Source organism: Carcharodon carcharias, chromosome 11, assembly GCF_017639515.1.
Source record: "Carcharodon carcharias isolate sCarCar2 chromosome 11, sCarCar2.pri, whole genome shotgun sequence".
NCBI lineage: Eukaryota > Metazoa > Chordata > Chondrichthyes > Lamniformes > Lamnidae > Carcharodon > Carcharodon carcharias.
This window is the reverse complement of record NC_054477.1, coordinates 23,324,971-23,351,513: the sequence shown is the minus strand read 5'-3', so window position 1 is coordinate 23,351,513 and position 26,543 is coordinate 23,324,971. Positions and strand designations below refer to the sequence as shown.

The following is a 26,543-nucleotide window of genomic DNA, read 5'->3' as shown; positions in this document are numbered from 1 at the left end:
ACTTTAATATAGACAAATGTAAATTATTGTACCAAGTAAGGCAAAATGGACAAAACAGGTGTTACGCTTACTGGAGAATTAAAAGTTAGGACAAATCAAAGATTAGTGAATGAAATTACCCATCAGATTTCTTCATCCGAACCTGATGTTGGCATAGTCAACATTAGACACCTTCAGAAAACCGAACATGTCATTGAGCATTTAAAAGTGTATTGCCAAAGGGTCTCTGTTTATTCTCATGCTTTTTAGGAAAAAGATAAAGATTATGTGCATATTATCTTCCTTCCACTCTTATGTTCTCCTTGGTTGAGATGGTGGGTGATCTATCCCAATAAGCCTCTGCTTATTTTGCTATATATTTAATCACTGGATAGTGCACAAGAACTACCTTGAATGACACACTCTTGTCGACTAGCTACGCGCGGAACTATGGATTTGAACCAGATTCCTGCCAAGGCGTAGCACAGTGCATTATCGCCTCGTAACAACCTCTTTTAATGTTCACATAAATATTTAGATTTGCTTTTGTAGGTATTCAGGAAGGATCTCATCAGTGCCATGAAGATTCCAGACTCCCACCATGTGAACCAGGATGAATACTATCTTTTGGCTGATCAGTGGAAGCAAGAGTGGGAGAAAGGAGTTCAGGTTCCAGCCAGCCCAGAAACAATTCCAGATCCATCTGTTAGGTAACAGTTGTTTTTCAAGAGGAATATTCTGTTCTTTCCATTAATTGTTACAGGTGACTGGCACCCACAAATACAGTTTTGTATTAGAATTGAGTGGACATTGCATTTTGGTGTCCTCCTGTTGGTTTCTTGGTAAAGTTCATCCTATTCACCAATAATTTGTTTTGTTCATAGCAAGGCACCAGCATAACGGTAAATAAGCCTATAGGTCAGGAAATGTACGTGGCAGAAGAATATCTGAAGTGGAAAAATAAGATGTGAGTTAGAAATGTGAACCAAGACACTCTGAAGTTTAGGCCTTGTCAGAGAAGTTACATTGGGTGGTAGGAAGTACTGAGTGGTGTGTCCCATCGATCATTATTGGTCCAGTTATTTCCAACTTATAATTTGAGCTCAAACCCAAAGCAACTTGATAAATTAGCAGTTGAAAGCAAATTAGTATAAACAGTGAAATTGAAGTGAGGAATTGGAGAATGACCTGGATTTACAAACTATGCAAGTAGGCAGAGCAATGGCAAATGAACTTAAATATAGACAAATGTAAATTATTGTACCAAGCAAGGCAAAATAGACAAAACAGGTACTCGGTTGGATGAACTTGGTGGGGGTGTGGGGGAATACCAAAGAGTCTTAATGGATTTGACACTCAGTCCCGCAGAGCAGCATTCAAAAAATTTAGTATAGCATTGAACGATGTAAGCTAAACAGAAGGATACAAATCAGAGAAAATTGTGAACAAAGTGCAGAGTGCTCTGGTCAGCTCACACCTTGAGTGCTGCCTATTTCTGATCATCAAGTTGTAAGGGAGGCATTCGAGCCCTGGAGGCAGTGCAAATGTGAAGCACCGGGCTGAGTTCTAGTCTGTCTTGTCTGTGATGAGCAAAGATTGGAAAAAAATTGGACCTTTTTGCCTTGAAAGGAGAAGTCCAAGAGGTGAGAGATATATATGATATTGTAAATCTATAGAAAAAAAACTAATTTATCAAATTGCTTTAAGTTAAATTGCAAGAGTAAGACAGGGAAGTATTTGGATGTGCACTTGCGATGCCATGGCATACAAGGCTATGGGCCTAGTGCTGGAAAATGGGATTAGAATAGTTAGGTACTTGTTTGACTGGCGCAGACTCCAAGGGCCTTTTTCTGTCCTGTAGACCTCTATGAATCACAGGATCAAAGTAGTAGAAGGCAAATTTAGGACTGGCCTCAGGAGAAATTGTTTTTCACAAAATGAGCAATACATGAAATAGAATCCTGGCTACAATAGTGAAGACAAAAACCCTGAAATTGTTTTAAGATAAACTTGAGGGTTCATTCCAGCTGGGTGAGCTAAGATGGACCTAATGGCCTGTTGCACCTATAATTATTCTGTAAAGTGAGTGAATGTGTTCTGACAGCTAAAGCTGAAGGTTTGAATAGATTTTTCAACTTTTTACAGCATGTCAATGTAATATGCCGTCTGAAGAGGGAAATTATAAATTAAAATTCTTGTTTATAATGTAATGCTCTGCTTCTCCACCCCTACGTAAATTCCATAGTTCTGTTTCTGACTGTTCCTCTGTAGCCATGAATAATGATCTCTTTCTTAACTAATACTGCTTCCCTGATAGCAAAAAGGGCACAGATTCAAAAACTTGGAATTTATTTTTATGGAAAGGAATATTTCATAATAGTTTGTAGATGCTGTTAATTTATACCTATTTGTTTGTGACACTTCATACATTGCAATAGCAACTTTCTACTGAGTGAAAAGAAATGCTGTAAACATTTTTGCCTACATAAATCCATTTTTCACACTCCTATCCCACACAGACCAGGAAGGTCCCAGGTTCAATCTATGGCCTACGCTTAATTAGGAGATTGGATGTGAACTTTAATAGGGTGCTATAAGTAGTCTCTGTACCACTGGGTTTGAAGGGGGAAATTAGGTCCAGGATTTGATTCAGAGAATGCAAGAAGACTTTCACGCTCTTGTCTAATGAAATGTTTTGCTGTAAAGTTAAGCATGTTTGGGATTACTTGGACTGAATTGGTTCTATTCCTGTGTTTGTTTTTTATGTTTGGCTGTTTTAGGGTTATTGTGGAAAAGGTAAAGGAGACTTTGTTCACTAAACCACGGAAGTATATCCGCTGCTCTACCACTGAACCCTCAGACCCCGGATATCTTAACATCCTGGAACTGGCAGATACTGTGTGCCGTTACGACTTGGATGATGTGGACATTTACTGGTTGCATGCGGCAAATGAAGAACTGAGAGAAATGGGTAAGCCTAAGTTTATCCAGTAAAATGTGCATTTATTTACCACAGTGGATGCAATCATCTCTCTTTGTTAACTTTCATTCTGGGGTTTCATTTGAATGTTTCTTGGCAAATAAAGGGCAGGATTTGACCGTCAGCGAGCGGGGGTGGGGTCCGCTTGCCGTCGCAGGATGACTTCGAGCGGAACTTCTGACGTCACCCTGCTCCATTTAAATTTTCAATAAGGTGGGAGCGCAGCAAAATCAGCTGCGGGCCTGCTGACCTGTCAAGGGCCAATTGAGGCTATTGACAGGACCAGCTAAGCAATTAAAGGACCTGCCCGTCCAACCTTAAGGTTGGCGGGCAGGCCAGGAGCCCTAGCGGCAACTAGAAAAAACATGAAACCTCATCCACCGGTGGGATGAGGTTTTAAAAATTTTAATGAAGTTGTTATGGAAATTATGAACATGTCCCAACTCATGTGACATTGTCACATGAGAGGACATGTAAGGGAATTTTATTTTCTATTTTTAATATTGTTGAAAGTAGAACCGATCTCCCAAGGCAGCACTTAACCTTGGAGATGAGAGTGCTCTTTCGTGTGCATGAGCAAAAGAGTGCACTCTCGATTTTAGGGATTCCCCTGGCCTGCGGACATTGCGCTGGGCAGGCCTTAATTGGCCAGCCCACGTAAAATGGCGCCACGTCTCCAATCGGGGGCACCGATTGGAAGCATGCCCACATGCGTCAGGCCATCAACTTCCCCCCCCAACAGGATAAAAGTGTGTGAGGAAAGCGGCGGAGACACAAGATAAAATTGGATGAGAGTGGCGGAGACACAATAAAAGAGCGCGAGGAGAGAGGCGGAGACACAGGATAAGAGAGCGCGAGGAGAGCGGCGGAGACACAGGATAAAAGAGAGTGAGGAGAACGGCGGAGACACAGGATAAAAGAGAGCGAGGAGAGTGGCGGAGACACAGGATAAAAGAGAGCGAGGAGAGCGGCGGAGACACAGGATAAAAGAGAGCGCGGAGAGCGGCAGAGACGCGAGATAAAAGAACGAGAGGAAAGCGGCGGAGCTACAGGATAAAAGAGCGCGAGGAGAGCGGCGGAGACGCGAGATAAAAGAGCGCGAGGAGAGCGACGGAGACGCGGGATGAAAGCGCGAGGAGAGCAGCGGAGACGCGGGATAAAAGAGCGCGAGGAGAGCAGCGGAGCCCCGGAAAAAAGAGCGCGAGGAGAGCGGCGGAGACAGGATAAAAGAGCGCGAGGAGAGTGGCGGAGACAGGATAAAAGAACGTGAGGAGAGCGACAGAGACGTGAGATAAAAGAGCGCGAGGAGAGCGGCGGAGGCGCGAGATAAAAGAACGCGAGGAAAGCGGCAGAGCTGCAAGATAAAAGAGCGCGAGGAGAGCGGCGGAGACACAGGATAAAAGAGGGGGAGGAGAGCGGCGGAGACGCAGGATAAAAACGCAAGGAGAGCGGCGGAGACGCAGGATAAAAGAGCGCGAGGAGAGTGGCAGAGACGCAGGATAAAAGTGAAAAACTGACGTCACAGGAAAGCTGTGACCTGATTGGTTCGTAGGAAACCTGCACCAAATTTGAAAAAATAAACACTGAAATGCTAATTAATAAATTAATTATCTAAGTCGAGATGGCTGGGCAGGTGATGTGCTGTAGCTGTACGATGTGGGAGCTGGCAGATCCCATTGCGAGCCGCAGTGACCATATCTGCAGCAAGTGTTGGTTGCTGGAGGAACTCCAGCTCAGAATTGATGATCTGGAGTCCGAGCTCCGGACGCTGCAGCACATCCCGGAGGGGGAGAGTTACCTGGATGCTTTGTATCAGGAGGCGGTCACAGCTGGTAGATTAAAATCTCAAATTCGGTCAGTGGTCAGGGTCAGCAGGGTGTGACTGCAAGTGAGGCAGGTAGAGGGATCCTGTGTCCAGGGACAGAGAAGTCTCAGCTCTTGACCTTGTCCAACAGGTACGAGGTACTTACTCCCTGTGTGGATGAGGAACAGGGCTGTAGGGAGGATGAGCCAACTGACCACGGCACCATGGCACAAGAGGCCATTCAAGAAGGGGGAGCAAAAAGACAAGTGGTAGTTGTAGGGGATTCTACAATTAGGGGAATTGATAGCATCCTTTGTAAGCAGGATCGAGAGTCCCGCATGGTATGTTGCCGGTCTGGTGCCAGGGTAAGAGACAATTCTGACTGGCTTGTAAGGATATTGGAGAGAGAAGGGGAGGATCCAGTTGTTGTGGTCCACGTCGGGACGAATAACATAGATAAGACTGGGAAAGAGGACCTATTTGTGGATTATCAGGAACTAGGAACTAAATTAAAGAACAGTTCCTCAAGGATTATAATCTCCGGATTACTACCCGAGTCATGTGCAAATTGGCATAGGGACACGAGAATAAGGGAAGTAAACACGTGGCTAAAGGAGTGGTGCGGGAAAGAGGGGTTCCATTTCATGGGGCATTGGCATCAGTATTGGAACAGGAGGGATCTGTACCATTGGGACGGTCTCCACCTGAACAGATCTGGGACCAATGTTCTAGCGAAAAGGGTAAATAGGGTGGTCAACAGGACTTTAAACTAGAAAGTTGGGGGGAAGGGAAGGGCAAAACCCCAAGAAGTATGACTAATGGGAAACAAAGCAGCAAGTTAGCATGTGGTGGGGGGTGGGTGGGGTGGGGGGGGAGGTGGTGGGTGGATTCAACTTCATGGAAATTTTGAAAAAACTGAAAAGGAAGGAGAGCCCAGGAGAGGCTATTAAAGTCTCCAGAACACACAATAGGACAGAGTGTTTGGAAAGGACTAGGAATCTAACTTCAAGCACATCAGATAAAGGGACAACAATGAGAAAGGGGATGGGAAATACAGGACTGAAGGTGTTGTATCTGAATGCAGGCAGTATACGAAATAAGGTAAATGAGTTTGTGACGCAGATTGAAATTGGCAGGTATGATGTGGTGGGCATTGCAGAAACATGGCTGCAGGGGGATCAGACTGGGAGTTAAATATCCAAGGATATACATCCTATTGAAAAGATAGGCAGGTTGGCAGAGGGGGTGGTGGGGTTGCTTTGTTAGTAAGAAATGAAATTAAATCAATAGCAAGAAATGATGTAGGGTCAGATGATGTAGAATCTGTGTGGGTAGAGTTGAGGAACCACAAAGGTAAAAAAACCATAATGGGAGTTATGTACAGGCCTCCGAACAGTAGTCAGGATGTGGAGCACAAGATACACCAGGAGATAGAAAAGGCTTGTAAGAAAGGTGAGGTTACAGTGATCATAGAGGATTTCAATATGCAGGCAGACTGGGAAGATCAGGTTGGTATTGGATCCCAAGAAAAGGAATTTCTGGAATAGCTTTTTGGAGCAGCTTGTGGTGGAGCCCACTGGGGAACAGGCAATTCTAGATTTAGTGATATATGATGAGGCAGATTTGATAAGGGAGCTTAAGGTGAAGGAAACCTTAGGAGGAAGGTGATAATATGATAGAATTTACCCTGCAATTTGAGAGGAAAAAGCTGGAATCAGATGTAACGTTATTACAGTTGAATAAAGGCAACTACAGAGGCATGAGGGAGGAGCTGGCCAGAATTGACTGGGAGATGAGCCTAGCAGGAAAGACATTGGAACAGCAATGGCAGGAGTTTCTGGGAGTAATTTGGGAGACACAGCAAAAATTCATCCCTAGGAAGAAGAAGCATACTAAAGGGAGGACGAGGCAATCATGGCTGACAAGGGAAGCCAGGGACAGCGTAAAAGCTAAAGAGAAAGCATACAATGCGGCGAAGAGCAGTGGGAAGCCAGGGGATTGGGAAGCCTACAAAGACCAACAGAGGACAACTAAAAAAGAAATAAGGAGGGAGAAGATTAAATGAGAGTGTAAACTAACCAGTAACATAAAAGAAGATTGCAAGAGTTTTTTTTAGATATATAAAGGGTAAGAGAGAGGCAAAAGTGGACATTGGGCCGCTGGAAAATGACGCTGGAGAAGTAATAATGGGGAACAAAGAAATGGTGGAGGAACTGAATAGGTACTTTGTGTCAGTCTTCACGGAGGAAGTCACAAGTAACATCCCCAAAATTTAAGAGAGTCGGAGGGCAGAGGTTAGTATGGTGGCCATTACCAAGGAGAAGGTGCTAGGAAAACTGAAAGGTCTGAAGGTGGATAAATCACCTGGACCGGATGGATTACACCCCAGAGTTCTGAAGGAGATAGCTGAAGAGATAGTGGAGGTGTTAGTGGTGATCTTTCAGGAATCACTGGAGTCAGGGAGGGTCCCAGAGGACTGGAAAATCGCTAATGTAACCCCACTGTTTAAGAAGGGAGTGAGGCAAAAGACGGGAAATTACAGGCCGATTAGCCTGACCTCGGTTGTTGGTAAGATTTTAGAGTCCATTATTAAGGATGAGATTTCAGAATACTTGGAAGTGCATGGTAAAATAGGGCAAAGTCAGCATGGTTTCATCAAGGGGAGCGGGGTGGGGGGGGGTCAAGTTCTGCCCAAAATGTTTGAGAATTCAAAGCACTTATTTGTTCCGAATTGCGAGGTTGTAGGGTATGGTAGATTTAAAACAGAGGAAATGTCTTGCATCTCATTTTCTATATGGGATGGTAAATACTAAATTTTTATTTGGTGTCATCTTATATGCCTGCTGTTCATGGTAATGGAGGACATAAATGATGGATTAAGTAGCGCTGTTCTATTTTTTTCCCTTTCAGCGCTAATCTTCTACAGACAAATGTGACATTCCTTTTTCATTTTAAGATTTGGGCTTGGTTTTCTTATGTATAATAGGAAAGTTAGAGAATAACATTAGATGGAGAAATTTAAGAAAATATTTTTTCTCCATGAGTTGCAGTCTTTAACTTGGGTCAGGGAACCAATAAGCTGTAATTTCCCCCCCCCCAAAATAATCAATGTAATTTAATTTATCTGCTTGTGCAGAAAGACTTTAGTGACTTGTGGGCTGCTGCAAAATGGTGCATCAGGTGATTAATAATTTTTGCAATATCGAAGCATTGGTCTCACCAAACTGATTTGTACTGTCACTAAACCTGCCTATTTCCATCTCCATAACATCACCTGACTTCGCCCCTGTCACGGCTCATCTGCTAAAACCTTCATTCATGCCTTCATTATATCTAGACTCAACTATTCCAACACATTCCTGGCTAGATTCCCACATTCCATCCTCTGTAAACTTGAGGATATCCAGTGGCCTGCTGTCCATGCCTTAGCTTGCACCCCAGTCCCTTTCCCAGTTTCCCTATAACCCTTGAGCTCGCTGACCTATGTTGGCTCCCTGCCAAGCAATGGTTTGATTTTAAAATTCTCACTCTTGTTTTAAAATCCCTCCATGGCCTTGTTCTTCTCTAAGTCTAATCTTCTCCAGCTCCACAATCTCCTGAGAATTCTGTCGTCTTGTACAATCCTGATTTTAATTGCATCAAAGTTCCCTATTTCTTAACCTCTGGAATACCCTCCCTACACCTCTTCACCTCGCTGACTCACTCTTCTCCCTTTAAGACCCTCCTTAAAACCTACCTCTTTGACCAAGCGTTTGGTCATCTGACCTCATAATTCGGTGCTGTATTTTGTTTTATAATGCTCCTGCAAAACGCCTTGGGTTGTTTTGCGACCTTAAAGGCACACTACAAAAGTTGTTTTATCTGTGCATCCAATATAGAATTGGAGGACTTCAGAGCTTATTAAATCCTTAAGAGGAGCAATGTCTTAAATTGGTTTCCCGTTGCTTGATGATCGGTAATCATGAAGATTCATTTGATAATATTAAAAGCAAGTTTTTTTCTTAAAATTGTCTCCATTAGGATGTGGTTTGATTCATGAATGCACTATGGAGAAAATTATAGAAGCACTGGAGCGTCACTGCTATGAAAACATGAACCATGCCATAGAAACTGAGGAAGGGCTTGGAATTGAGTATGATGAAGATGTTATCTGTGACGTATGTCGCTCCCCTGATAGTGAAGAGGGCAATGAGATGGTCTTCTGTGATCGGTGTAATATCTGTGTCCATCAAGTAAGTTAAAATAATACCTATTCAAAAATGGATGGTCGTACCCCAGAAGATTCTCTGGGGGCCTCCAATCAATCCCAATGCAAGGACCCCATGGGAATTGCCCGGGAAGCTTCAACCTCAGAAGGGCATTTCCTCTGTGTCTGGAACCCTCCAAAACTCTTTGAGTTAAAGTCGGAGACTTTGGTTGGTTCCGACTCACTAGAATAGTTATCCAGGAAAAGTTAGAAGGATTTAAAACCAGTTCTAAATCCTGGATGAACTATACCACTGATCACCCCCCCACTCCTAACTCCCCACTGGACCCCCTGACCCCCTCTGACCACATCCCGACATCTCGACGGTTTGGCTTCCCCTGATGCTTCTGCACTACAAAGGAAGATTCTACACTCCACATTTCTGAGGGGGCCTGGTTTGGAAGCCCAGGCAAGAAATGAGCTCTGGTGCAAGATAAGTAAATAGGAGCAGAGTGGCAATCCGTCATCTAATCCTTATTGCAAAATGGAGGCCTTCATTCTAAACACAACTTGGTTGGGTTATTGTAGTACATTTATACATTACGGTGAAAACCATCTAAGATATTTAACTTTTAACCTATACAAATGTAGTGGGTACTGATGGCTTTCTGTTTGGTCACTGTTAGCTAAGTAACCTTGATCACGTGGTCAGCAGGTGTTGATGAGATTATATGCCAGAATGAACAAACAAAACATCACAGTTTTATATCAAAATGACCAGTGGAGTGGGTGCAGAGGCATGGGGTGGTGCGGTGTTGGGCAGGGGAGCTCTGACCGTTTAAGTAAGTCAAATAATACACAATTATTTAAAAGTTTGTATTTTAACTGCAGAATCCTGGGGAAGGATTTGTAAAAGTAGATAAAAGCAAAATACTGCGGATGCTAGAAATCTGAAACACAGTCAGAAATTGCTGGAAAAACTCAGCAGGCCCAGCAGCATCTGTGGAGAGAGAAACAGAGTTAACGTTTCGAGTCCATACGACTCTTCAGAGCACTGAAGAAGGATCATACGGACTCGAAACGTTAACTCTGTTTCTCTCTCCACAGATGCTGCTGGGCCTGCTGAGTTTTTCCAGCAATTTCTGATTTTGTAAATGTGTATATGTTTTTCTAAAAATTAATTCTTGGGATGTGGGCATCACTGGCAAGACCAGTTCTTAATACATATGAACAGACGTAGGCCATTCAGCCCCTTGAGCCTGGTCTGCCATTCAATAAGATCATGGCTGATCTGAATGTAACCTCAACCCCACATACCTGCCAACCCCGATAACCTTTCACCACCAACTACCCCCCTCCCCCCTTTAATCAAGGATCTATCTATTTATAGTACTTTGCCAGATTTCCTAATGACATTAGGGGGAACTATTAATGTGGGATTTGACTGAGTTGTGGGCTGGACGCTGAAAGACATTAATGAACAAGTTGGGTCTTTACAACAATCTGGCCCACAAATTATATTTTATTGAACACAATTTTAAATCTGATGGGAATTGCATATTTAACTGCTAGGTTGCTGGTCCAACACCATAAACCCAAGGCTACCATTTGCACCATAATGAAACAAAAAAATACACTAGTACCAGTGTACCCAATAGTTTCTGTAAATGGAAAGGCTGGACTATCATTTTCTCCAAACTGGAAAATACAAATGTATATTTAATGGGTGAATAAAGAAAACTGAAAGGAACCAAATCATAGCTGAATGCATAGTAGCTTAATTGCCTGAAAATCCAGGTTGTGTGGGTGGACAGATCATTTTCCTGGGGCATAAATTTGGGATGGATTCTCGATCTGTCAGAATCTGTCCAACAGTGCCATGTTAAAAATTTGGCAAGTGATTGCTGGTTGAAGAACTGCTAGCCCTCTAGCTTGCACAGCCATGCAAATATTTAATTTATAATCGGCAGATGTTCCCATCCTAAACTTTTCATTCCTGTCCTACGGCTTCTATAATGAATGCCTGCACGTGGTAGATATTCTTCCAGGATCTTTTGATATATATGCAGATTATTTTTTAAAGGGAAACTGCAGAAGTTGATAACATAGAAAATTATTTTAACTGGAACTTGAAGGAACAATGAGGCCTGACAATAGAAACTTAATGGTGAAATTTTTAAATTGAGGCTGCAGGAACTGAGAAATTTGAGGATTCACATACCCAAAAAGTGACAGGCTAAAGCATTAAAACTGCTAAAATATATGCCGAACTTTTCAAGGAGAGGCATGCAGAAGTTTTTAATGCCCATTCCTAATTACCCTGGGGCAGCATGATACAACTAAGTGGTGTTATTCAAAACTTCACTTCAAAGAGCAATTTAAGAAGCAATAACATTGATGTGGGACTGGAGGCACACATTTGCAGACCAGTTAAGGATGGCAGATTTCCTTCCCTAATTTGAACCGGTTGGGTTTTTACGACAGTCTGATCCCTTCTGGTGACTTCATCCAGATTTTTTGTCTATAGAATTCAAATTCTCAAACTGCCATGGTTCCTGGAATTGTTACAGATCTCTGGATTACTAGCTTAGTAGCATAATAGTATTAGTGTACCCATATGCTTTTTCTGGTTAACTGAGAATAGAAAAATGAGTCAGATGTTAATTGCTGAGTATTTCAAAATAGAAAAACAGAATTGAGCTGGATTTCAGCTAACTGGAGGCTTGTGGCTCAGAAAGCTCTTCCTTGCACTTGAATGGATTTATGATTAATAATAGTTTCTTTCAACATTGTAATCTGTGAACAAGCAGAGGGAGTCTGGACTTTGCCTGGAGATGTTAGCATTCTGTAATTGTGTTCAATAAATCAAATTGTCACCTTTACAGTTCCTTTGCCGACAAATTTAAATTTTACTTCAGTGAAATGAACAGGAGTGGAACCAATAGAATTGCCAGTGCAATACTAATGAGATCAAAACTATTGAAGAATCCTATAACTTTCACTTCTGACCCTGTAAACTTTCACCTAACAGCATCTTAAAGGATAAAAACAAAAAAACTGCGGATGCTGGAAATCCAAAACAAAAACAGAATTACCCGGAAAAACTCAGCAGGTCTGGCAGCATTGGCGGAGAAGAAAAGAGTTGATGTTTCGAGTCCTCATGACCCTTCGACAGAACTGGCGAAGGGTCATGAGGACTTGAAACGTCAACTCTTTCTCTGCCGATGCTGCCAGACCTGCTGAGTTTTTCCAGGTAATTCTGTTTTTGTTTAACATCTTAAAGGAGTTTACCGAGACCTTAAAATGTTTACCCGTACCATTTTCTAATTAGTGTCGATATGAGTAACAATTTTTAAAATAGGATTATAGTGCTGTACATTTGCTGAATGAGTTAATCAACCTACATGAAGTCCTAATTCCCAGCTCTGGCAAACTTGATAACAGTGAGATGGCAAGAAAGTATCACTTAAAATACCTGGAGAGCTACGCTCACCATTTTTTCTTGATAGCTGCTGTGTATTGCTATTCCTGTCTTAAGCATCAAAAGGATGGTGGAGACCTATACCTTGTACAGCTATCAGTTGCAGCCTTGGGACCACGAAATGTTGGGCAGCAGGCTGTTGCTTCCCCTACATTTTTTTTATCAGTCTCAAATTCCCAAAGAGTTGGATTTATATTTAATGTGGTATGTTTGAATCAATTGAAGTGAAGGGTTTGGGTAATACTTACAATGTTCGGTAGGGATCTGGGGATTGGACCTGTATTTTTAAATGATGGTTAGTTTTAGTGAACTTTCAATGTATGTGAGCTCCTATCACTTCCATCTTTGCACCATTACTGATAGTAAAACTTAACTTTTATTTCAAACGGTTGAATTGAAGCCCAAAGCTGCAGGGCTAGTGTGTGTCCCTTCACTTTATAGAGACAGGTTTGAATTACAGACTAATCTGGCATTTGAATTCCATTAACAATGTGCAAACATATAGCACCTTTTTAAAGTAGTGAATTGTCCCAAAGTGCTTCATGGGCGCATTATCGAACAAAACTTGATACTGAGTCACAAATAAGATATTGAGACGGATGACCATAAGCTTCATCACAAGAGTAGGCTTTAAAGAGCACCTTACAGATGGAGAGAGAGAAGTAAAGAGAACGAAGTTTAAGGAGGAAATTCCAGAACTTAGTGCTTCAGCAGCTGAAAGCATGTCTGTCACTGATGAAGTGATTAAAATAGTGGTTGCACAAGAGGCCAGATTTGAAGGTGCATGGATATTGCAGAGGGCTATAAGGCCGATGGAAATAGGGCGGGCAGAGACTATGGAGTGATTTGAAGATAAGGATGAGAATTATTGAAAGTGAGGTGCTGCCAGATGACAACCATTGTAGGTCAGAGTTATATAATGATCATGTACCAAATAGGTGAAAGCCAAGTGCATCTGCTCATCTTGGCCTTGAGTGAACGAGCCCTACACTGATGTCTTTTTTATTCATTCAGGGGATATGAGCTTCACTGGCAAGGCCAACATTTATTACCCAATCCTAATTGCCCTTGAGTGGTGAGGTGCCTTCTTCATCCTCTGCAGTCCATGTGGTGTAGGTACACCCAACATGCGGTTAGGGAGAGAGGGTGTTCCAGGATTTTGACCCAGTGACAGTGAAGGGGAATGGTGATATAGTTCCAAATCTGGATGCTGTGTGGTTTAGCGGAGAAGTTGGGAGGGACTGCTGCCCTGTCCTTCTAAGTGGTAAAGATCTCAGGTTTAGAAGGTGCTATAAAAGAGCCTTGGTGAGTTGCTGCAGTGCATCTTGTAAATGATCAGCAGCACTGCCACTGTGTGCCGGGGCAGAAGGAGTGAATGTTGAAGGAATGGGGTATTGATCAAGCGGGCTGCTTTGTCTTGCTACATTCATGTCTGCACTTTTTTTTTGAAAGGTGAGGACTGACTATGGGGTGCTATAGATTTGAGAAATACAAATGATTTTTTATAACTTTCACATCAACTATTGATGTGGGATCCAACTCATGAAAGTCATAAATATGAGTATTATTGCTAATTTGTTAGTCGAATTTTGTTGACTAATATGTTTCTGCCAAATTTCTTTTACACTCAGGCATGCTATGGGATTCTGAAAGTGCCTGAAGGTAGCTGGTTGTGTCGCACTTGTGTACTTGGAATTTATCCTCAGTGTCTTCTGTGCCCAAAGCAAGGCGGAGCAATGAAAGCTACACGCGCTGGGACCAAATGGGCACATGTCAGCTGTGCCTTGTGGATACCTGAGGTAAAAAGTGACTTTATGGAATTATTTTAGCAGAAATCTCTGTCTACAAACTTATTGTCACTTCTTTTTCCTCCTAGTGTACTTGCACATTTGAATTCTGGTAAAGTTAAAAGCTCTACATGCAGTATTTAAAATCCTTCTTCATTCAAATATTGGCTTGACGTGAAAATAATTACCTTTTTAATATATTTTTTAAAATTAAAAAATTATTCAAGATGCCAACTGTTTCAGGATCCGATCCTATCAGTCTTGTCCTGAGACAAGAAATGACATTCTTGGATGTTATTGTAAGAACTATACCTGTATTCCTAGTTAGGAAATTGTTAACCAGAAACATTGGGTTAGCAGAGCTTGTGTGGTCAAGAAGCAAAATAAATCCCAGATGATTTTTTTAAAAACTAGCGAAGTAATATGACTTGTTTCATGATATAATTTTCTTACTCCTTCTGACTGGAGTTTATCCTTTGTCCAAGACATGGCAGACAAATAGTGTTCTCATCTTTAATTCTGAGTTGGTGTCCCATCTCAACAACACAATTTATTTTAATAAGTTGCTGTCGCTGCTGCACCTTGGTTGTCTTGTTGGGGGGTTGATTCAATATTAGGAAAAGTACGAAAAAGTACGCACCCACTGTGCCACCTCTCCTCCATGCTGATTTTCCTGGCACTGCTGTCCCTGGCAAGGGTCACAAATCAACTATGCAGCGGTGGGCTCATTCATAATCCAGTGAATAACATTTTGAGAAATGTAATTATTTCCAATTTAATTCTGCATAAAGATTTAATTGCTGTTGCACAAATTCTGAGTGCCCATTTTGGGCCCATGTATATAGTCAGGTAGATTACTTCAATTGTCACTTCCTGAGTGTGTACATTGAATTTTTACTTGTCAGCCATGGTTAAGCCGGTAGCATTCTTATATGAGTCACAAGGTTCCTGGTTTGAGTCCCACTACAGGGCTTGAGCACAAAAATCAAGGCTGACATTCCAGTGCTACACTGTCAGAGGTGCTGTCTTTCAGATGACCTGAACTGAGGCCCCATCTGCCTGCTCGGGTGGATGCAAAAGACCTCATGACACTATTTTGAAGAAATGGGGAGTTATCCCTGGTGTCCTGGCCAATATTTTATTCCTCAATCAACATCACAAAATCGGTTCATTAACACATTACTGTTTGTGGGAGTTTGCTGTGTGCAAATTGACTGCCACTTTTCCTACATCACAACAGTGACTACTTTCAAAAAATACTCCTTTAGCTGTAAAGTTCTTTGAGATGTCCAGTGGTCATGAAAAGTGCTATATAAATGCAAGTCTGACTTTCTTTTGCTACTGATTTAATAAAATTGAAGTAGTAGTCACTTATTGTTTCACTTGATCCTTCTTTGATTTTGGGAGAAGATTTTGTTTGATGCCTCTGTTAAATGCAGTCACCTTAGGTTGGAAGAGATGACCTTTTAGGTGTTTTGTAGATTTTGGTTTTGTGCTTATGAACCAATGCCACCCTAATTTGCTAATATGTGGAGAGGTGCAGAATGAACAATCACTACTGCTTTGAGGTATTTGTGACAGAGAAGTATAATCATTGGACTTAATTGTATTTTGTGGGATGAGATTAATCCAATTATAATTTACAACTGTGCACTGACCAGCCAATATTTATTGATGTTTATGAATTTGCACTTGAGCATATCTGAATGATCTTTGCTTTTTACAAAATGTGTAGTATCACGCAGACAAGTTCTTCGTCTTGAATGATAAATATATTTGAATTGTGGCAGCATTTCTATAGTATGTTTCCCTTGAATAAAATAAAATATTAGATTTCCATCTCCATAGTAGAAATATTGCTATCATGTGCAAGGAAAATTGTTTATTTTTTAAATGTTTCTCAGCTGCTTATCTGAAAATGAGTTCTATGTTGTGGATCCGCACTCAATAAGTGGGTTGTTTGACTTTTTAGGAGGATATTGCTTAAGAAAATCTAATTACTTGCGCTGGTATTCTTTGTTTCTTTAATCCCATTGAGGACTCCTTGTTGACAATTGACACAATTGGTCGGTACACTATTTTTGAAAAATTAAGCTGTTCCACTTTAAAAGAAGCTAACATACTAACATTGCATATAAGTTGATTCAAAACAGAATTCCCAAATTGGGATCAACTTTTTGATTTTTTTTCAATTTGGGGAAATGCTTTAATCTATTTTATTATGACCATAGGTCAGTATTGCCTGTCCTGAAAGAATGGAACCAATTACAAAAGTGTCTCACATTCCACCGAGCCGATGGTCATTAGTCTGCAGCCTTTGCAAATTGAAGACTGGTGCCTGCATTCAGGTATGCCTCTCCCAGGAGACTGTGTGGTTAAGGGGTGGGTAAATGGTGGATGTGGTTGTATTCTATCTAGATGGCCCTCTTCTGACAACTGCCCTTGTTATATATATATATGCATATATAAATCCAGCTGCTGCAGAATTGATTCTGACTGCTTTAATCAGTTGTCTTTGGCTGAATTTGAAGAAATTAACTAGGCATTTAGGTCAGGGAGCTGATCATCTTATCTGAACGTTATGCAGCTAAAACTATTGCTAGTTGAAAATAGATTTCCGGTAGATATATTCAAATAAATACTAATCTACTTATAAAGGTTATAGTCACTGAAACTGCTTATGAATATTCCGAGAACCAGAACTATTGTCAGCTGCTGTTTCCAAATGGAATTCAGTTTTCTGTTTACAAATTATTAAAAACTTGAATTATTTTTATTACAACCATGTAATCTACCTTTTACTAGCTCTATGGTATTGACTTTAATTTTTGATGAGGCGCAACGAGTTAGAAGTCCTCCAACAAAGGTACATATGGGGAGAATTTTTCATTTGGCGTGTGAGCGTGCATCCGATATGTTCGAGCGTAAAATAGCACGTGATGACGTCGGGCGAGCGTCCTGATATCATTGCAAACTTGCGCAATATTTTGGTTGGCGGGCATGTGCTAAACTCGGAAGTGCACCTGCTGACAATTAAGAGGTCTATTAAGCCCATTAACAGCGCAATTAACTGGGATTTTTCGCTTCCCATCCAACCTTATGGTTGGTAGGCAGGCAAATTGGCCAGTTGGCCTTTGCATTTTTCAGGAAACCTTATCCGAGGGTGCGACGAGGGTTTTGTTGTTAAATTTCAAAAAATGTTTGGACAGAATTTTTATGTTGCATATGTTCAGGTGACTGTTTCTGATGCACGGGCATTTTTTCCCAATTTTTTAGAACCTTTATATTTTGTGTTTAAATTCTTCAGCTCCCTGAGGCAGCTTTCTGCCTTCAGGGAGCTTTTATTCTGTGCTCCCCCATACCTGCGCTGACTCCAGTGTTCGCCCTTCTTCCGCCCCCAACCCAGGCAGTGCTGATCGTATCGGCCCGCTGGGTTGAAAATTCAAGCCATGGAAACGGGAATTTTGGAATAGAGATATGAGAAGACAAAATATTTTACCCCTACCATGGCAGCCCTGTCCCATTCATAAAGCACTGATATTGTAGAACTATTTCCATTGAAAGTGACCCTACAAGCAGGATCAGTTTCTTGTAGTATGACTTTGTCTCGTTTATACACTCTGCAATTTGAAGATCCGTGATAAAGTCAAAACATATTGAAGCATGATTCTAACCAGACTCTTTAAATGCTCGCTGAACTATAAAGATAGTTTCAATCTTTTTAACACTAAGATTCCTTCCAGTCTCGCAACATTGCCTGTATTTTCCTTCATAATTCATGAATTTTCTACAATTGTGAGGTGATTGTAATGCTAACTCAGAGAGCATTGTCACAGGCAGAAGTGCTATAGGATTGAAATGTGAAATTATAAGCAAATGTGCCAATAATTAGTGCACATACAATAATCAAAGCTCCGGCAGGTAAATGGGTTAAATACCTGGACTCTGTCTTTATATAAAGACTATTGCTTCACTTAAACATTTTGACAAGTGGGCCAAAATGGCTGTCTTCTCTGTGTAACCACTTTATGCTCCAAACTTGCTGTTTATCATAAGCTCCAGGAGTGCTTTGTTTAAATCATTTGTGTTTTCTCATTAATTCTCAGTGCTCAGTGAAGAGTTGCATCACAGCCTTTCATGTAACTTGTGCTTTTGAGCATAGTCTGGAGATGAAGACAATCCTGGACGATGGTGATGAGGTGAAGTTCAAGTCTTACTGTCTCAAGCACAGCAAAAATAGGCAGAGCCAAGAAGGTGACTGCGAACAAAATGCAAAAATCAGTGAGCAAAAGCAGAAACAGACTGAAACCGAGAAGAAGGGCTTGCGTGCGCAGAAGCTTCAGGAGCTGGAGGAAGAATTCTACACTTTGGTAAAAGTTGCCGATGTGGCTGGTGAACTGCATCTCTCCGAGCAGGTGGTAGAATACATTTTTGAATACTGGAAGCTGAAGCGAAAAAGCAATTTTAGTAAACCACTGTTGCCTCCAAAGGAAGGTGAAGAAAATTGCTTGGGTCTGCAGAAGGAGGACCGGATCCATTCCAGAATGAAGATGTTTATGCATCTACGCCAAGACTTGGAAAGGGTTTGAATTTATTTTTTTGTTTCTTATCTGTAATAAAGCAGTAATTTGGGATTACAGATAACTTGAAAGGAATACTAAAAACTGAAGTTGCTGTTCATTCCCTTTAGGTGAGAAATCTTTGCTACATGGTGAGCAGAAGAGAGAAACTGAAGTTGTCGCAGAGTAAAGTACAAGAACAACTTTTCAACTTGCATATTCAACTGGTGAATCAGCAAATTACTGCAGGTAAATATGAGCCAGTACTTCTCATGCGTTCCTGGTTGCCCTTGCATTACGATGTTGCATTGGATAAGATTATGGGCTGGGCAGTCCTTAAACATTTTATTTTGAGGATAACGAACATGTGAAACACTTAGAGATAAGATAATTGATCGCTTTTAAAAGGGATTTAGATCACTAACTGTTAAGAAGGATTGAGGATTGTAGAGATATAAAATCTTACTGTGTTGTTACCCTTTTTTTTTTAAAAGAAATGGGGAAGGAAATTCTTCAAGCTGGGAGATGGGTGGGAACACAACCCCTGCAAGCTTTCCTCCAAGTTAATACTATACTGACTTGGAATTATATGGACAGCACTTCATTGTCACTGGCTTAAAATCCTGGAACTCCCTAACTCCGACACTGTGGGTGTGCCCATGCTTTACGGAGAGCACCAGTTCAAGAAGGTGCTCACCCAGAACCTTCTTGGGGATAATTAAGGATGGGCAATAAATGTTAGCCTCGTCAGCAATGTCCATAATCCCATGAGTGATTTTTAAAAAAAAAAAGACGATAGTGGGAGGAGGAGAAATATTAAGACCCTGCCTAGACTGAGGCATTACTACTGAATGGCCAAATGGTGTTTATTCTCATTAGGATTTTATAGTTTTCTTTGTTTCAACTGAAAAACATTTTAGAGAGCTTTTAGGTTAAGGATTATCAAGATACCTTAATTGTTGCAAGATTGAATTTAAGGCAGTGATATTTGAAATATATTTTTCTCTCTCCCCCTCTCATTACCTTAACATATATTTTCTCTACCATTGCCTTACATTTCTTTAGTATGATTGAAGAATTTTTGTTTTCTGCATCTTTCCTGAATTCTTCACCTATTCATTTGGCTGTAGGTGCTGATATTATCCTCAAACTTTCACGAGCTATAAATCTAATTTCCACCTTCACTATATTCAACTTTAACTTTCCATTTCTTCTCCTAGTTTTTTTTTTCCGTATTTGAATTCTCCAGTTTTGAAGAAAATTGCTGTACATTGCTTCTCTTGACATATCCAGTGCTTATTATCTCTAATTCTGGTCTCTTGAACATCCCCAATTTTAACTTCTCCACCATTGGAGGTTGTGCCTTCAGCTGCCTAGACCTGAAGCTCTGGGATTCCCTGCCTCAACCTCTGTACCTCATTTTTCTCCTCTAAGACACTCCTTAAACCTACCTCTTTGACCTAAGCTTCAGGTCATCACTTCTTATGTGTATCATGTCATAATTTCTTTTATAATGCTTCTGTAAAAATGGATTGAGACATTTTATTACATTAAAGGCACTATATAAATACAAGTTGTTGGTAGTGTCATTGACTCCTGAAATGTGCATCCTGCAGAGTCAGAAATACTATTAAAGGTACAGCAAGCTTGATATCAGCTTGTTTGTACTGGGTCTCTTAATTTTCCGCTAGCTCCTGCAGCACTTTGGCATATTCTGGTTGCTTTCCCATACATCCACATAGTTGGCTACACTTAGGCCAGTTCTAGAATCTGAAGCCACTTAATCTTGCATATACCTTCAGCAAGTGTTTGATTGAGGACTGCATGTGAAAAATATTGATGTGGTGCAGGTGTTCTGAATCCGAGTCTGTACTTTTATGGCAAAGACAGTTCTGCTACATGGCTGATTCCCTCCACAGGGCTGGTCATTGTGGACTGGAGCCTTCCCTCCCTGCAATCAATTTGCCACAAATTAACCTGACAACGCATTCCAGATCCTAAGCATTTGCATGAAAATTTTTTTCCTCATGTTGCCTTTGGTTCTTTTGCCATTCACCTTTTAAGTTGGTGTCCTCTGGTTCTCAACCCTTCCACCAAAGGGAACAATTTCTCCCTGTCTAACCCGTCCAGATTTTTCAGGATTTTGAACACCTTTAGCAACCTTTTACTTCCCTCAAGTATCCTCGGATACATCTGATCCGGCCCTGGTGACTTATCGACCTGAAGTACAGCCAGACTTTCTGATGCCTCTTTAGCAATTTTTAGCCTATCCAGTATCTCAACTACCTCCCCCTTTCGTTATGACTTTGACAGCATCTGCTTACTTGGTAAAGGTATATGCAAAGTACTCATTTAGCACCTTAGTCATGCCCTCTGCCTTCATGGGGAAATAATCATTTTGTTCCCCAAATGGCCCCACTCCTTTTTAATCACCGTTTCGCTACTTATTTGCCTATAGAAACTTTTGGATTCCCTTTTATGTTAACTGACAGTCCTTCTAGTTGGAGGCCTATAGAATGCATCCAGTAATATAATGGTACCTCTACTGTTTCTTGCTTTAATGCAGGGGTGTCCAGCCTTTTCACTGAGAGGCTACATTTCAAATTTTTTCTCACTCACTGGGCCAGTGAGAAAAATTTGGAAAGATAAGGCATTAGAAATTTATCTTGCTATTAAATTAAAATTGTGCATTTTTATGAACAAGCTTCAAATTTATTTGCTTGCTTTCTCATCACCGTATTGGACATTGACCAGTGCAATATCTAGCATTATAGCCACTAGACCAAGGCGTTAGGTGATAACGCAATGATCTGATGGTGCTAAAACAATTGCCCATCACACAATTGAATCACCTCTCATTTACCTCTATGTGCACAGCCTAGCATGATTGTTTCTGGGGGCAGATCAGATCAACTCCCCTATCAAAGTATATACCGAGACTCTGGAATTCGCTCCCTAAATCTCTCTGCCTCTTTTGAGATAACACATCTCGGTGTTAATGAAGAAAATATAAGTAAATGGTCACAGGGACCCAAATGGTGTTAAATTTCATCGTATAAATATGTTGAAACAGTTCTCTGTTATTAACAACAGTGGCTTCTCTTCCATCCTTACCAAAGCATTAGTCACTGGTTTTGCACCATATATTCAGGTTTTCAAAGGTGTGCAAAAACTGATCAGGCTATTCAGCCATATTGAAATGTGAGGTGATATCTGGATGCTTGTTCCTATTGTTACACTCTGTCTAAATTTCCTGACTAAGTGTTTTTACTTTCAAACCAACATCAGTAAACCTTTACCTAGACTCTTAACATGCTGTCATATTTTGTGCAATAGAGCACACATTTCATGAAAGTAATGTATCACTCCATACAATGTGCATATTCCCAAGACAGTACAGAAAAAACTTCATTGAAGGCTCAAAACTAAAGGCACTGCAATATGTGGAGCCAACTCGCGTAGACCAGGAAGTTTCCACATTCAAGTGCTGACTGGGTGACCTTAGCGGGGCTGGAAGCAAACTTGCTATTATTGGCCTCATTACTTCTGACTTAGTAAAGTGAAAGAAGAAATCATTCTACTCTTGGTCATTTTTCAGTAACCCTTGCTGGAAAATGCACGATAGAGGATAGGACTAGGCTTGGCTGCGAGATTCTTAAATGGCTGAATACTATGCCACCATTCACTGTCTATACAAAAAAATCATAAGAGGACACTATCAAGTTCTTGCAAGTTTCCCTCCCCCACCCTGGCAGACAGCCTCTTGCTTGCATCCTCTCCCCCCACCCCACCTTAGCAGGCAGCTTTTCCCTCATAGCCTCTTCCTCACTTCGCCGCCGCCCCGCCCCTGCAAACTCACCGCTACCGCTCTGATCCTCTGTGCTGCAACTCACTTCCCCACTGCTCGCTGCTCCTCCCCTCAGACTATTTCTCTGTCTTATTAGTGAGCCTATCAGCAGTGAATGCAGGAGAGAAACAGCCTATGATTGGAGGAGCAGCTCCTTGTGGAATCTGTCACTTCCACTTGCATGTATCTTGAACCCTGGTTGGAAACTCTTGGCAGGCTGGATTCTGGTCCGTAGGCTCTTTGTTGACAGCCTTGCACTATCCAAATAAGAATCTGTCATTGACCCCTCTAGGACCCCTCCACCATTTTAATATTCTCTTTAATCAATATGGCCACTGCTCCTCCTTCTTTTCCTTTCCTATCTTTCCTGAACATCTTGTACCCAACCTGCCCCTTTTTTTTGAGCCAAGTCTCTGTTATTGCCACAACACCATATTCCCACTTAGCTATATGTGCCTGGACCTCACCAATCTTATTTACCACACTCTGCGCATTCACATATACACACGGTAAACCTAATTTAAACCTTATTGGATTCCCTGTTACTTTGGACCTCACTTAATGCTTAATGTTATGATTGTAGACCAGACCAAGTTTTTGGCAAGACCCAGTTAGAGACCAATAATGTTTTGTTTAAAATAAACCAAGTTTGAGATTCAAGATACTTGCTAAAGACAAGGTTCCACAGGTTTTGGGCAAAAATAAACTCTACAAGTTAAAAAGAATAAACAATTTACAATGTCTATCCTATACCCTAACATTTGGGGTTAATGTGAGATGCATGTGAATTAACAGGCAAACCATGGTCGGAAACGCCACACTGCAGGATAAATAGCAAATATGACCAAGGCACATCCCGCAGATTTTCAGCAATACACCCAGACATCAGTGAATGCTGAGTTAAACAATCTTGTTAAAACTCTGTCTCCTTCACGAGTGACTCCAAACTTTTTGCTTTCAAAGGTCAAACCTCTGAATTTCCTCAAAGCCACTCCAACTCTGATTGTCTCAACGACTGAAACCCTGGGAGGTGTGCAATCTCAACTCCCACAACTCTGTTCCCCTGGGTCTGCACTTCAGCCTCTATTACTGCTGCAATTTCAGCTCTTTGGCTAGCTTCACCGGGCTGGCATGGCCCCTGGATTTCACTAACCTCCAATCTCCCCAGCCATGCCAAACTATAAATGGCTCCTAAGGCTGTTTCTGAGCCCTAACCCTTTTCAGCATGGAGCCAGTGACCTTCTGCCATCTTTTCAGCTGTGCGGGACTTCTGAGCCCTAACTGCACAGAGCTATAAAATGGCTCCTGAGCCCCAACTACACAGAGTCAGCTAACAGCAATGCTTTTGCTGCCTGGATCCTGCTAACAGCAGCACCTTTAACCTTACTATAGAACTTGCTCTTCCCCAGCAAACACACAGCTAAATTGAAATTGTAGAACTTTCTTAAGCTCCACCCATCTCCATGCCGATGCAGCCTTCCAGGGCTCACTGAACGCTTTTAAATTAATTGTAGCTTTAACTCTAAAAACAAAATAACTCTCTGGGCTGCATTTTTTTTTGCCAGCAGTGGAGACCTCATCTCCAATTCTCCAGCCCACCTGCTGTTTTATGATCTTACCTTTAAACATGGCCCCAATCTTTTAAGTGTGCTAATCTTCATGCTTTTGTTGCATTTATCCCAGTTTCTACGGTTAACTTTAATCTTCCCAGAACTAAAAATTACGTCTAAAATATTACTATGAACCATGAACTAGGTATTCATAACATTATTTCTTACTCTAGTGCTATCTCTCCCAATTCTGTGTGCACCTTGTTTTTCCTCTCTAATGGTATGCCCTAGTTTCCCATCTCTCTGCCAAGTTAGTTTAAGCCCTCCCTACTGTTGAGAGATAATTACTTTGACATTTTGGGGGTGGGAGCGGGTATGTGTTTGCAAAACTAGCTTCTCAATTTTTTCCCCTTATTTTAAGGTCTGCCCTTGTCATTACCACGGGAAGGATTGATGTTCCATGACCCTCCAAGAATCACAATTAAGCTAAAAACAGCTACCAAACCTTCACGAAACGTCAACAGTAATGCTACCACTCCTGTCAATGGCCCACTTTCCCTCAACGTTGATGGTAGTTTATACAGTAAAAACAATTTGGCAACACCACAAGGCTCCAGAACTAGTGAAAAGAAGTTACAGTCCAATCACTGGCTTAAACACGAGGAAAGAAGCAATGGACTGTTGCTGACTGGTAGCCGCCATAGGCAGGATGTTCAGGCAGGCAGTTCACTGCTGTCCTCCGAATGTCGTGTGGAGCAGGCATCTGGCAAACCATCAGCGCTTCATATATCACTACGTGGACAATCGACCGATGCCATTGGAAAGATGCGAGACAACAATAATCCAGGGTTACTCAAATCAAATGGCCTAACAGGCAGGTCAGGCATTATTATTCAGAGAGACAGTTCCAGTCAAACCTCCTATGATAAAGTAACAACTCTTACAAATCATTTTGCCAACCAGGGCACTTTCAGAAAATCAAAACTGGGTGAATTTGGTCAGCCTTGCAAAGACAGGTTGGGCAGTTTAGTGAGGACTTCAGAAGACTTCCGAAACTGTGAAAAGCCTTTGAAAAGGGGGTCGGCCAAAGATCGCCTGTGGAGTAAGCAGCTTTCTGAGCACCAAGCGACAACTGCATACCAGGATAATGATGGCTACTGTCCCGATGTTGAATTGAGCGATTCGGAGACTGAGGCTGACGTTAGACAGGAGAGGAGCAGGCTACGGAAAAGAAACTCTGAAGAAAACCCTGGCCAGGACTACGGGAGAGATTCTCGGTCACAGCAACATAACAAGGACAGCAGAACTAGGTTAAACATGCTTTGTCACATCAATTCAGTACAGAGGTGATCAATACTTGAATGAATAAGGACACTGTGCTATATGTAATTGAGCCAATATTAGTCCATTTTTTATAGCTCTGTGTGGGCAGCAATATTTGAACTTGCTGTAGATTACACTCCAGAATGATCTGCCCCATGAATAGAGATGAATGACAAGTGTGTTTCTATCAAAGTTTTTAAAGATGCAAGTTTTACTTTAAAACTGAATGCCTTATGGTGGACTGGGGTATTCTAACAATTGAACTATCAAGGAACCTTTTAATTATTTTTCCTGATGACTGGCATTGTTTTATTATTTGCAGCATGTTCTTAGACACAACCAGCTGTACTGAAAGTTTTTGATAATCTTGTGAGAAAAAAAACCACGATTTAGCTACTAATTGCCTCCAAAAAAAGTGTAGAAGTTTTCTCAGACTGAAAGCACTTGGATTGGTGTTTTGCAATTGCAAATCGCGTAGAAAGTATATGTATTCCATGAAACGTTCTGCATTGCCAGCCAACTTTTTTTTAATTATTGTGGTGGATAAAATATTTTTCTTTGTCATCTAGGCCAATCTGATTCTTGATTTTTTGAGTCGCAATCTGCTTTTTCTCATACACGTTCTACATCGTAAGTCTCTTTTGTTGATGAGATACACTGATTTTTTTTTGCCCACGTGCCCCCCCCCCCCCCCCCCCCCCCGCCAAAAACACCGAGTGGGCTCTGATAAGCTTTGCAGTGATCTCAGCTTTTCTTGTCGAGTTGTAACCAATTATAAATTTCAACTTCTCAATGCAATGCAGCATCTCATGTTCTAGTTAAAATGTCCAGAAAGGGTTAGGTTTTCATAGCTTGATTATTTTAGACTAACGTGGTAGTTGCAGTGAACTGCTGCCTTGTCCAGGAAGCCAGGGAAGAAGAGGATTATCAGAAGGTGAGAGGGAGGAAGTGAAAACTTCATTCATTTTGCTAAAGAGAGGAAGCACTTGAGTTTTTTCATAACACAGGTTTAGGGTGTCCTTGTGTTGGAGAGGATTATGGCGATGC

At 41.4% G+C, this 26,543-nt stretch overlaps 1 protein-coding gene across 1 annotated transcript in view; it reads left to right on the top strand.

Annotated features, from left to right (window-relative positions):
• The window catches only part of jade3 (jade family PHD finger 3), a 56,368-nt gene extending 30,202 nt beyond the window's left edge, over positions 1-26,166 (top strand). The window contains exons 5-12 of the mRNA XM_041199590.1: positions 532-689; positions 2,760-2,950; positions 8,784-8,995; positions 14,062-14,229; positions 16,449-16,565; positions 18,324-18,800; positions 18,908-19,025; positions 24,595-26,166. Of these exons, the coding sequence (XP_041055524.1) occupies positions 532-689; positions 2,760-2,950; positions 8,784-8,995; positions 14,062-14,229; positions 16,449-16,565; positions 18,324-18,800; positions 18,908-19,025; positions 24,595-25,523 (2,370 nt within the window). The 3' untranslated portion in view covers positions 25,524-26,166. The remainder of the gene's footprint in view (positions 1-531; positions 690-2,759; positions 2,951-8,783; positions 8,996-14,061; positions 14,230-16,448; positions 16,566-18,323; positions 18,801-18,907; positions 19,026-24,594) is intronic.
• The last annotated feature ends 377 nt before the right edge of the window (positions 26,167-26,543 follow it).